We start from the raw sequence: 12,793 nt of genomic DNA, 5'->3' as shown, positions 1-12,793 counted from the left end.
TGTACAGATTCTCCTTCAAACCAGGAAATGCACAACAGTCACAATATGAACATTTTCTCACATTTACAATTTTATTGTACTATTTACATGTGGAAGTTGCATTCAGTCAGTACACTCAAATTTTAGAGGCCAATGGATATTTTATTGACCTGCTTTAATCAAGATATTTGTAATTCTCTGAACTTTGCATTCCAAAAAAGCCATCTAACAAATCCCAGATCCAGAGTTTCCACAGCGCAGTTTGGCATTTGTTAAAACAACCTGTATTGTCCAGCAGCGACCGAGGGAAACCACTTGCTCAGTCATGATTTCAAGTCATCTACGTGTCCTGAAAACAAAGCTGTATCCTCCTTCTTTCTCTTCAGGATCTAACAGCCTCCCAGTCTTCCTCGTCCACAGCACTGTGGGAGCACTGGCTGGCCTCGGCATACCCGCTGTCCTCCAAATCACTGTGATCCTCTTCGTCCTCCTGGTCTTGGAGCACAAATACTGCCACTTAATACTCAAATTCATAGGAAGAGCAGGGAATTTCTTAAAGACTCACCTTCTCATTATAAATGCTGACATTTAGTATGTAAAAAAAAAAAAAAGACAACTGATGGAAAATGGCAGTAATACCTTGTTCTTGATTATATACAAGCACAGCAGAGCCGTCCTCGCTCAGTTTAACTTCGGGGTCATCCATTAGTAGATGTCTGAGATTACTGAGACTTCCTCCCAGCGCACTGACTTTGGGGCAGCAGGACCACAGCACAGCCAGGGGTACAGACACACACCTACCAGCACAGATGAAAGGCAATCAAATCCAGCATGTGACAGGACAGTGATTGGTCAGCTGTAGCAATATTCAACACCTGTTAATCTTAAAACCTTTGTTAGTGTGATAACTTGTGTTTCTGTATTGTATTGGCAGAAAGGGCAAGATGTTAACTAGTCAGAAGTGCAGATGTCACACACAGAAGCAAGAATCCTGTTCATGATCCGCATGCAACAAACTGCCTTACTGTACCTCCTCATGTTCCTCTCTGAAACGCACCTGGGTGATGTGCACGACTCCTGTTGTTCTTGGCCGTTTGTCCAAAGCACTTCTTTATACTCTTTTCCTTCATCCTCTGACAAACTTCTCCCACACTTCTGCACGGGGCTCTTCATCTCTCCTCCACATGCTGTTGGTGTGAGGTTTGATTTGTTTTCCAAAAAAGAAAAAGGCATTATATTGGCACATAATTAGTCATATTGATTAAAAACATAATCTTGCATTTACACATAAGGTGGCCCCAAACATTATTGGTCAATTTTACTGCCACTATAGCTTTAAACAAAAAATTAAGTAACATATTATGAGCTGTTGTGGATGTTCACCTGTCTGCTTCTCCTCCATGTCCATGTGTCCCTCTGAGACACGTTCTTCTCCTCCTTCCTCAGTGTGGCATAGTGTAAAAGCACCATTCCTCTCACCAGTCTTCTCCTCTATCCATCCCCTCTTCAGCTTTTCTGCCCAGTACACTACCTCGCTCACCAGGACTCTTCGCAGGATGTTGTTGTCTTGCAGGCTGGGGTAGTTTATGCTATACAGCTTAAAAACAAACATAGAAATATCAGAGCTTGGAGCTGTATACATGGACTGTTTCAGAAATTTACTCAGCCCTCTGACCTTTGTCAAAGGGCTTAAGGTCTACCTGTACTGCAGTTCCTAGCAGTCACCAGTAGAGGGCGACAAAGTTCAAAAAGTACTTACTGCTTCTCTGATAAAACTCACTACTGTCAGGTTATCAAGTTTTGGGGCTGAATATTGTATTACTACCCTTATGTCCATAAGAAAGAACATATTTACACCCCTCTACAGTCACACTGATGTTCTCTCAACTCTCAACCAACTGAAAAAGGTTTAGATGGATTTCTGTGTCACTGATTTTTGTTTGCATACACGTCAATTTCAAAAGCTCAAACGTTGTTTTTAAGATTTTTTTTTTTTTTACTAATTTGGCCTTTATTTGATAGTGACAGTAGAGGGCAACATGAAAATTTGACAGAGAAAAAGGGTAACCAAAGTCCCCATGAACTGGTCACATAGCGATTATGTGGTTTTGTGTGAAGCAGGATGTCCAACTCAAAACACATGAGATAAAAGAAATCTACTCACCAGTGTGTATGACAACAAATCTTCTGCATCATCGCCAAACAACCTGTTGCAGCCATCTCTCTCTCCGAGCCTGTGAAACACACCGATCTGGGAGCAGAAGCCGACTCTCTCCTGCTCTCCTGGAGGTGCCTGTCCAACACCGGTGAACTCCACCTCATAGCCAAACTCCAAACACACTTTCAGAGCCCTAGGAACACATTTCAATCTTTATCGTTAATAAGAAAAAAATAATGAAATGATTATTCAATTAGCCCAGTTTGCTAAGAAGGCATCTATTGAATATTATGTTAGTGACTTACAGGAATCTTTTTGTAATTAAGAGTTATTTACTTTGTTGGTGTGTTTTTTAGGCTGCAAAGTTTAAATGGTTGCCATGTGGATAAAAATTTAAGATAATTAACAAAACAGCTTGTGAACATAGCATTATATCTTATGACTGCATTACATTTTGGTCAACAGGAGCCGATTCAAGTGTAGAAACCGGTGTCTATTCTCAGAAAGGGGGGATCTGTAGAACTGTTGACTTCGGTGCAAAATGATTGCTCTACAGAAGAGTTTTTTTATGTCTCATGTCATTCTGAGGAACTGACACCAAACTAGCTGTTTTCCAGTTATTTAATCAAGCATTAAACTCCATTGCAGCAGCGCTGGAAACATCCTTTGATATCATGTCACTGGTGTTTGGCCAAAAAGTGTGTTTTGGGTGGATTATCCATTAATACCCCCTGTCTCTACCATCTTACTTAACACCCTCCACTCTATGCTGTCAATTACTGTCTAAAGGACCCTTAAAAACAGCATACCAGGACTGGAACTCAGCTCTGGTCCACTCGAACTTGTGGTCACTGTGCCTGAAACCTGCCAGTCCTGGGAAAAGGGGGTTGAACTCAGAGTTTGGGGTGCTGACGATAACCGCCGCTGGGGTCATGTAACCAAACACCACTTCAGAAAACAGCTCCACATCAGCAAGATGGAGGTGCTCGATGCTGCAGACAGCCAGGGAGGGAACATTTTGATAAATAATGACACACAGAGGGATAGAGAGAAAGAGTAAGACATAGAAACAAAAGAATAAAAAAAAATAATAGATAAAATATGAAACAACAAAAAGACTCATTAATACTGATAGATGCCACAGCACAAAAACTTCAGTCATTGAGCCTAAAGGGCCAAACAGCAACTTACAGCTCTATACTGGTCACCAGGTCAAATCCTCTTAACCGTGTGTCTTTTTGTGTGACTGAGCCCTGGTACAGCTCTATACGAAGCTGATCGTAACCTGGCTGCAGATAGTCAGTTGATATCGGAGCTAATCCATGCCTGAAAGGACATACAAGCAGAATCTTAACGTTATCAAGCACCCATCACAGTACAGGTGTCACAACAAAACACAACAAAAAGATGATTGAGGAATCAAAGATCAAGTTGTGCTTTGATCGTTTGGAAGCAGGTGGATAAATAGTTTCTGAAGTTTAGCACATGAATCACCATTTCTGATGAGAGAAGGACCCAAAAATTGTTATTGATTTGCATGTTTTAAAAAGTCTGTGTCCCTGTAAGTTAAACTATTGATATTTAGTTCGGATCTGAGACCTTGCCACACTTTTGCCACTTGTTTTAAACAGTTGATAAACTGATTTTATAATGTGGGCTGGATACTAATTCAATATAATAATTAATCAATTTACAGTAGTGTGATAACATGATCATGTTGTGCTATGAAATTGTTGTCCAAAAGAATGACTTCAAGCAAATCTATTCTCTGATATAATGCACTAATGGTGGAATAGTTCATTGCATTTTACAGCAATATGACTATTTTGGGTGATTTTGCACAACAGTAAGTTACATCTAACGTATCTCAATATATATTCATTTAAAAATCTCATGATAACGCATTCAGTTACACCTTTCATTTTCAAAACATACATCTTTTTTCGTATTGTGGCACCGTTCAGGTCGACTCCAACCAGCAGTTCAATTTCACGGCAAAACTTGAGATTTTTCAGGAGTCTGCACTCGCTGCAGCCCAAGTCCACCACCTGAGGACAGAAACAGGACAGGTAGCTTAACCAGCGTCAAATAAGTGACATCTGTTTTGGGCTTGATGGAGCAGAACAGTCAAACGTTAAAGTTACCCAAACCCTAAATAGATAAGCCTGCTGTGGCTAACTAGCATTAGCTCTGTTTTTAGAGTTAGCCGTTAATTAGCGTTACGTGCAAGTTAACGTTAGCTACGATAATTAGCTTGATTGTCGTAAGAAAACGTTGATTCCCGAACGACAGTGTTGAATAAAGACTTAAACTAAGCTACCTACCTTCTTAGGTTTGTTCCTCTTGACAAAATCGATGACAAATTGATGTCTCTGTCTGTGAAGCGGCGGGCTAAACAGCGGATCCATGTTTAATTGAAGTAACGTTAGCTCTCTAACGACGGACGTTAGTCCAGCAGACTGTAGATGGCGCTGTTGTGTTCTTAAGCGCTATATACTCTTGGTGTTTTTCCAAGGTAGCAACAACTATTTCTATGTCCGACAATGACTTCCAACTGCAGCCACATTTGCACGTAAAGACGTAAAATATCTTTAAAATGTGCATTTTGTCATGGTTTTGAAATGCTGGCTAACGTTACCATTTATTTCTGTCTTCCTTGGTCTTTTCAGATGTAACTTTAGTTAAAGGATAGATCCACAATTTTTTCAACTCTCTCAGACAGGTGTCCATATTAACACTGTAAGAAGTTTTCCTGTAATCATTCCTCCTCTTCATACTGGCTATTAAAAGGTCCCCCTCAAATGTGCTTTCAATGTAAGTGATGGAGGCCAAAATCCACAGTGTTTCCACACAGTCACTTTGTGCAAAAATGCCTTTAAAAGTTTATCTGAAGCTTATATGAGGTTTCAGCAGTCTGAGTTAGTCATATTGAGTGGATATCTGCTAAATTTACAGTCTTTTTAGCATCACATTCCCTCAGCCTCCCTGTTGAGCAGCAGTGGAAGTATAGTAACACAAAGAGGGACTTTGGCACTAAAAAGACTGTAATGTTGAAAGATATCTACTTGATTTGACTCATTTGGATGACTGAAGCTTCATATTAGCTTCAGATAAACCATCACTTAGATTGTAAGTACATTATGAATGGATCTTCTAGTGGTAAGTATGAACAGGAGGAATGATTACAGCAAGAAAACCCTGTTTCAATGTTGATTTGGGCACCTGACTATTATTTTAAGACAGACTGGAAAAATTACAAAGCTATCCTTTAAGGTTATGATGTAGGTTAACTAGAATGTATGCTGGAAATCAACTCATGTAAAATTTCTTGAGTCGTGTGCCATTCACCATTTTTTGAAGACCACTGCCTTTTAGTGGGGGTCTTCAAATGGATTTTAGGTAATGGGTTACAATAACCTGTTTCACAAGTATTATTTGTGTTTACTGGTTGGTTATTTATTTGCAAGGGAAGGAACTGTGTCAAAACATTGAAATTATGAGAGGAGATGCTACACTAAATGTATTACATCAGGTTTACAAGTAATTAGCTGACAGTCCACCACTGCAGTCCACCACTGCACCACACACAAACACAAACTCCCTGAAAAACTGATGAAATACCTAAGAGAGTATAATATTCCCTTAACTGAGAAGAAAACATGTCAAATTAGGAGCTATATTGCATAGCAGCCTGTTCACACATCCTTGATAAATAATGATGCCTCAAACCACAGGGGCATTGCTCCAATCAAAGGTGTAAAGAAAACACACCTTCTAACATAAACACATGATAGTCTCCTCTCATCAACACATGATGTAATAGTTTGGGAAACAGCGAGTAGCCCTGTTAGTTTCTTGGCCAATTCATTGCTTCGGGTGGATTTCAAGACTGTATTAGGCTGTTTTGCCTTTCAGTCACTTATTTCAAATTTACACATCCAGAGTCATGGACAAAGCAAAGGAAATGAACAACAGACAAAACATGAGCCTGTAACAGGCAGCTGACTTACAGTACACTCAAATCACGTTGAAATAGCTTTGACTTCACACTTCACATAATTTCACATGTTGCTGGGCCTCCAGATATTTATCATCAGTATGTAGATAGCTGAATTTTATCAACATGTTGCTGAAATATAAGCTTACTTCTATTTAGTGCTGATACAGTTAGTCGATTAATTGATTAGCTGAATAATATTGACAACATTTCCTGTTTCCAGCTTCTCAGATTATTAATTAAGTATCTTTGGGATTTGGACTGATGGTTAGACAAAACAAGCAAGTAGAAGTGTACATTTTTTACAGTTTTCTGACACTTTATGACATTAAATTATTAATCAATTAATAAGAAAAATCAACAGATTAATCAATGGAAGTTTTTGTTAGTAATTCTTAGTTTTATTTAGTTTTTGACGTGGTTTTTTAATGTCTTTTTAGGTTAACTTTGGCATATCCAAACCATCACTTTCCACCATCATTCACACTGATGTAATGTAGTAATACTCTTGAGTTGTTCCATTTCCAACATGAAGAGTTACATAATGCGTAACCACCTCACTTTGTAACTAATATTGTTTTTGTGAAATTACAAATTTGATACAGAATGATGCTGTAAGAAAAACATACGGAGGCTGCTGCTGTCACTTAGCATTTGGCTAGCATAGTTTAGCATTTCCTGTTACCCTTTGGTTTAAAGGGGGTTGAGTTTAGTTTAGGCAACTAAAACTGCTTGGCTCAGGGTCAGTTCACCTAAATCTAACTTAACTCAAGTGTATCTCGCTGTTGTGGTTCTCGCAGTGTTGAAAAATGACATTTAAAAATTTCAAGAGCAACATCTCTGTCCAAGTAATGGAAATGGATTATCCGTTACTCTGGATAATCCACAGAACATACGATTAAAGATGATATAATGGCCTTTTTTGACTCATTTTTATAAATACTGAGCCTATTTTAAACATATCTGTGAGCTTTTATTTACCAAAAGTTGTTTAGATTTCTCTAAATCCATCTTTCCTTACAGCCCACATTCCCCTGTCCTCCAGCAGACTGTTTCGGAAGCTATTTACATAAAATTTTTAATGAGTACCTTCTCCAGTTGGCTTGAGGTGTGGCCCGACATTCACCCCTGGCCAACTGGAATACTACCAAATGAACAATGCAAATTCCCTTACGTTGCATCTGTACCAGGAGTAACGGCTGCAGCAGGGAAGAACCTGCTATTGCACAGTTTAGATTTCAAAATACGGTAAGATTGTGTCTAAGTTTCCTAACAAAGTAAAAGTCATAGCCAGATGTCGCTAGCTTAGCTTTAGCACAGATATTATACACAGGTATTATATTCCTTTTGCTGAGTAACAGAAAGAAACAATATTCATGAGTGTGCTTGTTTAAGACTTGGTCCAAAGATTGAAGATGAAAAAGTAGAAAATCCTGCGGAGTATTGAGTTTCGTTAAGCAGACAGTCGGCTATAAAATGTGTGGAACACACACACAACCACTTGCCAATAACAGAGGGAAGATTGTCTCCAAAAATGAATTTCATATAAATTTCCAATTGTAAGGCTGTTGAATTGCAAACTCCCACTACAGAAATTACAGCAGGGATGGCTCATGCTAAAGCTTCCTAGAATATTTGATTTGACTTTCTGGTGTGACATACTAATGGGTTCCGCCTCAACACCGCTAACTCTTGAACTGCGAATTTAAAAATTTCAAATAACTTAAAAAGACTGAGGAGATAAAATTGTGTAATTTTACAGCACAGGAGGGCCACCACCATCACCCCAAATCATCCCAAAGCTCATTTTCTTGTTTTCCACAGTACTAGCCCTTTAAAGAGTTTTCATGTCACCTATTGACTATATAAACTGCTATTTTTATTGAGTAGACTCTAGTTTGGACTTAATTCTAATTGGGACCTCCTCAAAGTTATGTGATTTTGACTAGGCCAACATGTCGGATCCTCAAGTTCAGACTGAGAGAGATGCAGTTACCACAGCACAGCAACGCCCAAGGGCAAGACAAGAGTATGTATATGAATACCTTTCTCCCCTGGTTTATTGGTAAGTATTGGTATTGGTAATAAGTTCTTTGTTACCTACAGTATGTTTAATAGGAAGGATGCTATGAGGTTCAGTGAGTGGCAGGCTGGGATAGAATCTTACTTGCCGGCACAGGGTCTAGGAACAGTCCAAAATATAGATTTTGTGTTAAATGTGCTAGAGGTTGATGCTAAAAGGGAAGTTTTGCTGCTCCAAGCAGTTAATAGAAATTCAGACAGTAAGATATTTGATGTCCTTGCCAATTAATATCAGCCACCTCAGTCCATTGCTTATATAAGGAGTCAGTTTTTTAGTTGTAAACAAAAAGCAGAGGAAAGGGTGGCGTCATTTATACTCAGGTTTCAGGAGTCTCATGATTAATGGGTGTCTGCAGACCTGGTGTCACACTAAGAGACCAGTTTGCCTTAGCCCTACAACCAGGCCCAGACCAGTGACAGATCCGACAGACACCAGGGACGTTTGTGCAGGCTTGTGCATAGGCCCTCGAAAAGGAGTTGCTTAGGCATGGGGATGTAGGGGTCATTCACACTAATGAAGAAGCTGTCGCAGTCCCAACAGTTGGCCCATCCAGCAACCTCTACACCAACAGTGTGCCCCCAGCCAGAGCTCAAACAGCTCAGAGACAACTTATGGACTGAATTACAACACAACATCACAACTCAGATGTCAGCAACGGGGAACTTTCTAGTAAAGGAGATAAAGGTGCAGCTGGCTGGAATGGTGTCAAGCCCCCATCAATCAATTGCACCCCCAGTTACACCTATTGTGACAGCTCAGTGCCCCTGAAGAACACCATCCATCTCCTCCTATGAACCCTGTGGGTTTCAGTAGGATGCCCAAGGAAGGCCAATTTGTTAAAACTGTTGAGAGATGGGTCATGTACAAAGGAACTGCCCAAGTCAACAGCCCAGGTAGGCAGTTTTTCGGGATCTTCGACTGCTGTAGGGCAGGTGGCCAATGAACAAACCCAACCAGCACCTCCTGGGAGGCAGGTATTCGTTGGGAAATGCCCTGAAGTAGAAGTTGTTTTGACAGGTAAGAGAATTCCTTTAGCTGGACACAGTATCCCCTGTGACCTCTTTTGGGCCGGTCTCTCCTTCAGGAGATCCATGGTGATGAGTCAATGGAGGATGCAAATGATATCCCCCATTTATCATTACGAGCAGCTAATGGCCTCAGAGTATCTTATGTGGGGTTTGTAATTCTGTACTTTAGGATCAGGGGCATATAGGTAGCAGAGAGGAGTCCCTGACATGTCTGAAAGAGTCTCTGTGGTAGTCCACATTGGACCTGACAAGTGGGTATTAGCAGATGGTAGATGGGGACAAATGGGAGTGTATGGAGAGGAAAAAGGGGAGGGTAAAAGGAAGTATGATGGAAATGAAGAAGATGAGAGTTAAATAACTGATGTCATGAAGAAGTGAATCAGAGGGCTGCTAGACCTCATCAGGTCAAATCTATAGTCACTGCCTCTGATGATGCTAGTGACACTGGAACAAGCAGAGCTCTGCACCCTTCCCCGCAACACCTCCTGCATGTCAATGCCTGTTTCTCCCAAAGCCATGCTCATCAAAACACTGCTGTACTGCATCGCTCTGCTCACCGTGACGCTCAACCTGTTGGTTTTAATCTCCATCTGTCACTTCAGGTACAGATGCTTTTATTGAATTATTAAGACTGGTAATGTGTAATAGCATGTAGAGGTGTTGGGGCAGTTTGACTTTTAGTGGAAAGAGCTCAACATCAGTTTCCATAAAATTATGCTTTTTAAAATTCAATGTTATAACAAACAGTGCTATAACCAACTTTGGCTATTGGTACACCCTGCATGCATGCTTTTTGAATGTTTTTAAAATGCTAACACAGGCTAAAGATCTTCATACTTTAACTTTTAAATGAAAATGTCTTTCTTAATGGGCTTCTCTGTATAAAGGTGTCACAATAACAGTAGTCATGATAATCTCCATTTCCACTTAACAGAAAACATGGAGATTTATTTTGCATGTAGAGTTTGGTTTTCATATTGTTGTGTCTATAAAAGTAAAATAATCTGTAGGTTATATTCTGTATTCTCACAATATTTGCTGTGATCTAACTTAATTTTCATTGTGTCATGAACGGAATATGATGAACATGAGGATACTACCACTAATCAGCATAATCATAATCTCTCACTCCAGGCAGCTCCACACCTCCACCAATGTCCTCCTCCTCTCCCTGGCTGTGTCTGACTTGTTTGTGGGCCTTGCACTGATGCCAACTGCAATCGCCACGCTGCAGTCCTGCTGGATCCTGGATAAAATCACATGTGCTCTCTGGATCTTGTTTAGCTCTATCCTTACATCCTCTTCTATTGGAAGCATGGTGCTCATATCAGTGGATCGTTATGTGGCCATTTGTGCCCCTCTGCACTATTCTTCCATGATAACGCAAAGAAGAGCTAAAATCTGTGTGTCTTTGTGTTGGATCTGTTCTGTTATCTACAACTTCACAATACTAAAAGATCACTTGTCCCAAACAGATATGTTAAATCCCTGCCCCCAAGAATGTATACTTATCATAAGCTACATATCAGGGGCAGTAGACTTTATTCTGACCTTTTTCTGCCCTGTTACTGTCGTCATAGTTCTCTATATGAGAGTGTTTGTGGTGGCTGTGTCACAGGCACGTGTCATGCGGTCTCAAATTGTAGCTGACAAATCAAGAACTCTGATTGTAGTTGCAAGGAAATCTGAGATGAGGGCTGCTAGAACTCTTGGCATTGTCCTACTTGTGTTTATACTTTGTCTCTGTCCATACTACTCTCCTTCTCTAGCAGGACAGGACAACACAGTTGATGGTTCATCACCTCAAGTTTGGCTTTTTTTTTGTAACTCCACTTTAAATCCTCTGATCTATGCCTTTTTCTACCCCTGGTTTAGAAAAGCCATTAAACTCATTGTCAGCCTTCAAATACTGCAGCCAGGTTCCTGTGAGGCCAAGATAATGTAGAAAATAGCCATATACTGTATATAAACTGGCTCATTTTATTAAAATGAATTAATTGTAATTGAAGGTGAAGTAAATTTGTTTTGTTTTGTCAACTGTACACATCAGCTCAGAGTATTTTTTAAAGAACACAGTGAAAGCACAGTGCTGTGACATCCAGTAAATATATTAACTTGGGAAAGATAGCAAAAAGAGGTATATTGAGAATATAAAATATATTTAAAAACAAATAATTTACCAGTGTAGATGATGGAGTTTTAACAGCCTGTTTAGAAACTACTGAATAGTTATTCTTACAGTTTAATCTTACTGTTTAAAAATAGAACTATATCTGCTGTATATATCATGAATGAGGTTCTGTAGTTGCCTAAATATCGCAAGGAAAAAAGAAAAATGCATGATTTGGCTAAAGTCTACTGAATGGCCAAATATAATGAATGTCATTATTTGTGTAATTGAGGCTTGTGTTATCAATATACTGTAAGTTGTGCATGTGTTATACAGGCACCTGTATAAGTATGGCATACAAAAATGACTTGAAAAATATGACACTGCTGTCTTTAATATGCAATTATGTTATGTCTTTTCCAATTTTCTAAATGTGATGATGTGTGATGAAATGTGATTATGTAGAAAAGAATAAAACTGATAATATCTAAATCTGAGTCACATCTTTTTCCACAGACTCATACAAACAAACTTAACCCAACATATAATGCTAAAATAAATTGTTGTGAAACTGGTTTTGTGATATAAAAGGTCAAATTGATATTTTTGTGTCAGGAAAACTAGATAAAGAAGACAAAACAAAACAAAAGAATACTGTATTTTTGTGACATGCTCATAGTGTTTTAGGAATTTAATTGCTTTTACAGTAAAGGGATATATTTGAATTTTGAACACAAAGACCTTATGTTGGTTGAGGAAATTTAAGTAGCAGGACCATGATACACCTACAACTAGTGAAGTGAAGTTTCCAGACTGTTGAGAGTTCCTTGTGGACCTTTTTTCACAGGAAACATTTGGACATGTCACAGTAAGAAGATGTGTATGTCTCAGTATAATCATTTTCACATAATCTGGCCTTTTATTACTCAATCAGAAATGATAAAGTCAATTTTAAAACAACAGGAAGACTAAGAAGAATTTACAGTGTTTCACACAAGCTTCATTGTTACCAAACAGCAGCTGCTGTAGGTTGTAGTGCAGGTTTCCTATTAGTAAAGGGAAATCAGTAATAGACGGTCAGTCTTCGTGGTCCTGTCTGTTTGATGGTCTGCCTAAAAATCAAACTGTATGGCAAAAGATGATATCCATAAAAATTCATTTTGATGGACTTTTGATATTGAAACTCACACTGGTCTGCACCTTGCAGAATTCTCAAAATTATGAAGTGAAAGTCAGTAACCAGTTCAATACGACACAAACAGATATACACACACTGAATCTTTAAAAAAAAACAAAAAAGCAAAAAACATTGTCAACAATGATGTTTGTACAGAGCAGTAATTTAATGTTTTCACAGATTTTCTTTATTCTGCAATTTCGGGGACTGTTAAAAAAAGATCTGCATGTTGCATGGTTTTAAAAAAATATTGCTTGATAG

The 12,793-nt window shown here is 39.0% G+C and overlaps 2 protein-coding genes across 3 annotated transcripts; one reads left to right on the top strand and one right to left on the bottom strand.

Annotated features, from left to right (window-relative positions):
* Nucleotides 1-48: 48 nt before the first annotated feature.
* Nucleotides 49-4,626, bottom strand: henmt1 (HEN methyltransferase 1). Of its 2 annotated transcripts, none has more exons than XM_044361548.1 (9): nucleotides 4,462-4,626; nucleotides 4,073-4,185; nucleotides 3,329-3,463; nucleotides 2,947-3,129; nucleotides 2,144-2,330; nucleotides 1,363-1,576; nucleotides 1,037-1,166; nucleotides 619-776; nucleotides 49-469 (listed from the first exon to the last, which is right to left on the bottom strand). In XM_044361548.1, exons 1-9 carry the CDS (start codon nucleotides 4,543-4,545, stop codon nucleotides 447-449), a joined length of 1,227 nt encoding a protein of 408 aa, XP_044217483.1. In that variant the 5' UTR covers nucleotides 4,546-4,626; the 3' UTR covers nucleotides 49-446. The 2 variants fall into 2 exon arrangements, with proteins under 2 accessions (XP_044217483.1, XP_044217482.1); XM_044361547.1 differs by having other exon boundaries at nucleotides 49-474; nucleotides 4,462-4,617.
* A 696-nt stretch (nucleotides 4,627-5,322) lies between these two features.
* Nucleotides 5,323-11,827, top strand: LOC122988301 (trace amine-associated receptor 13c-like). Its single transcript, XM_044360503.1, has 2 exons — nucleotides 5,323-9,847; nucleotides 10,380-11,827. The coding sequence occupies exons 1-2, from the start codon at nucleotides 9,675-9,677 to the stop codon at nucleotides 11,188-11,190; spliced, it is 984 nt and encodes a 327-aa protein (XP_044216438.1). The 5' UTR covers nucleotides 5,323-9,674; the 3' UTR covers nucleotides 11,191-11,827.
* The last annotated feature ends 966 nt before the right edge of the window (nucleotides 11,828-12,793 follow it).

The sequence above is a fragment of the Thunnus albacares genome, chromosome 9 (assembly GCF_914725855.1).
Source record: "Thunnus albacares chromosome 9, fThuAlb1.1, whole genome shotgun sequence".
NCBI lineage: Eukaryota > Metazoa > Chordata > Actinopteri > Scombriformes > Scombridae > Thunnus > Thunnus albacares.
This window is presented reverse-complemented; position numbering and strand designations above follow the sequence as displayed.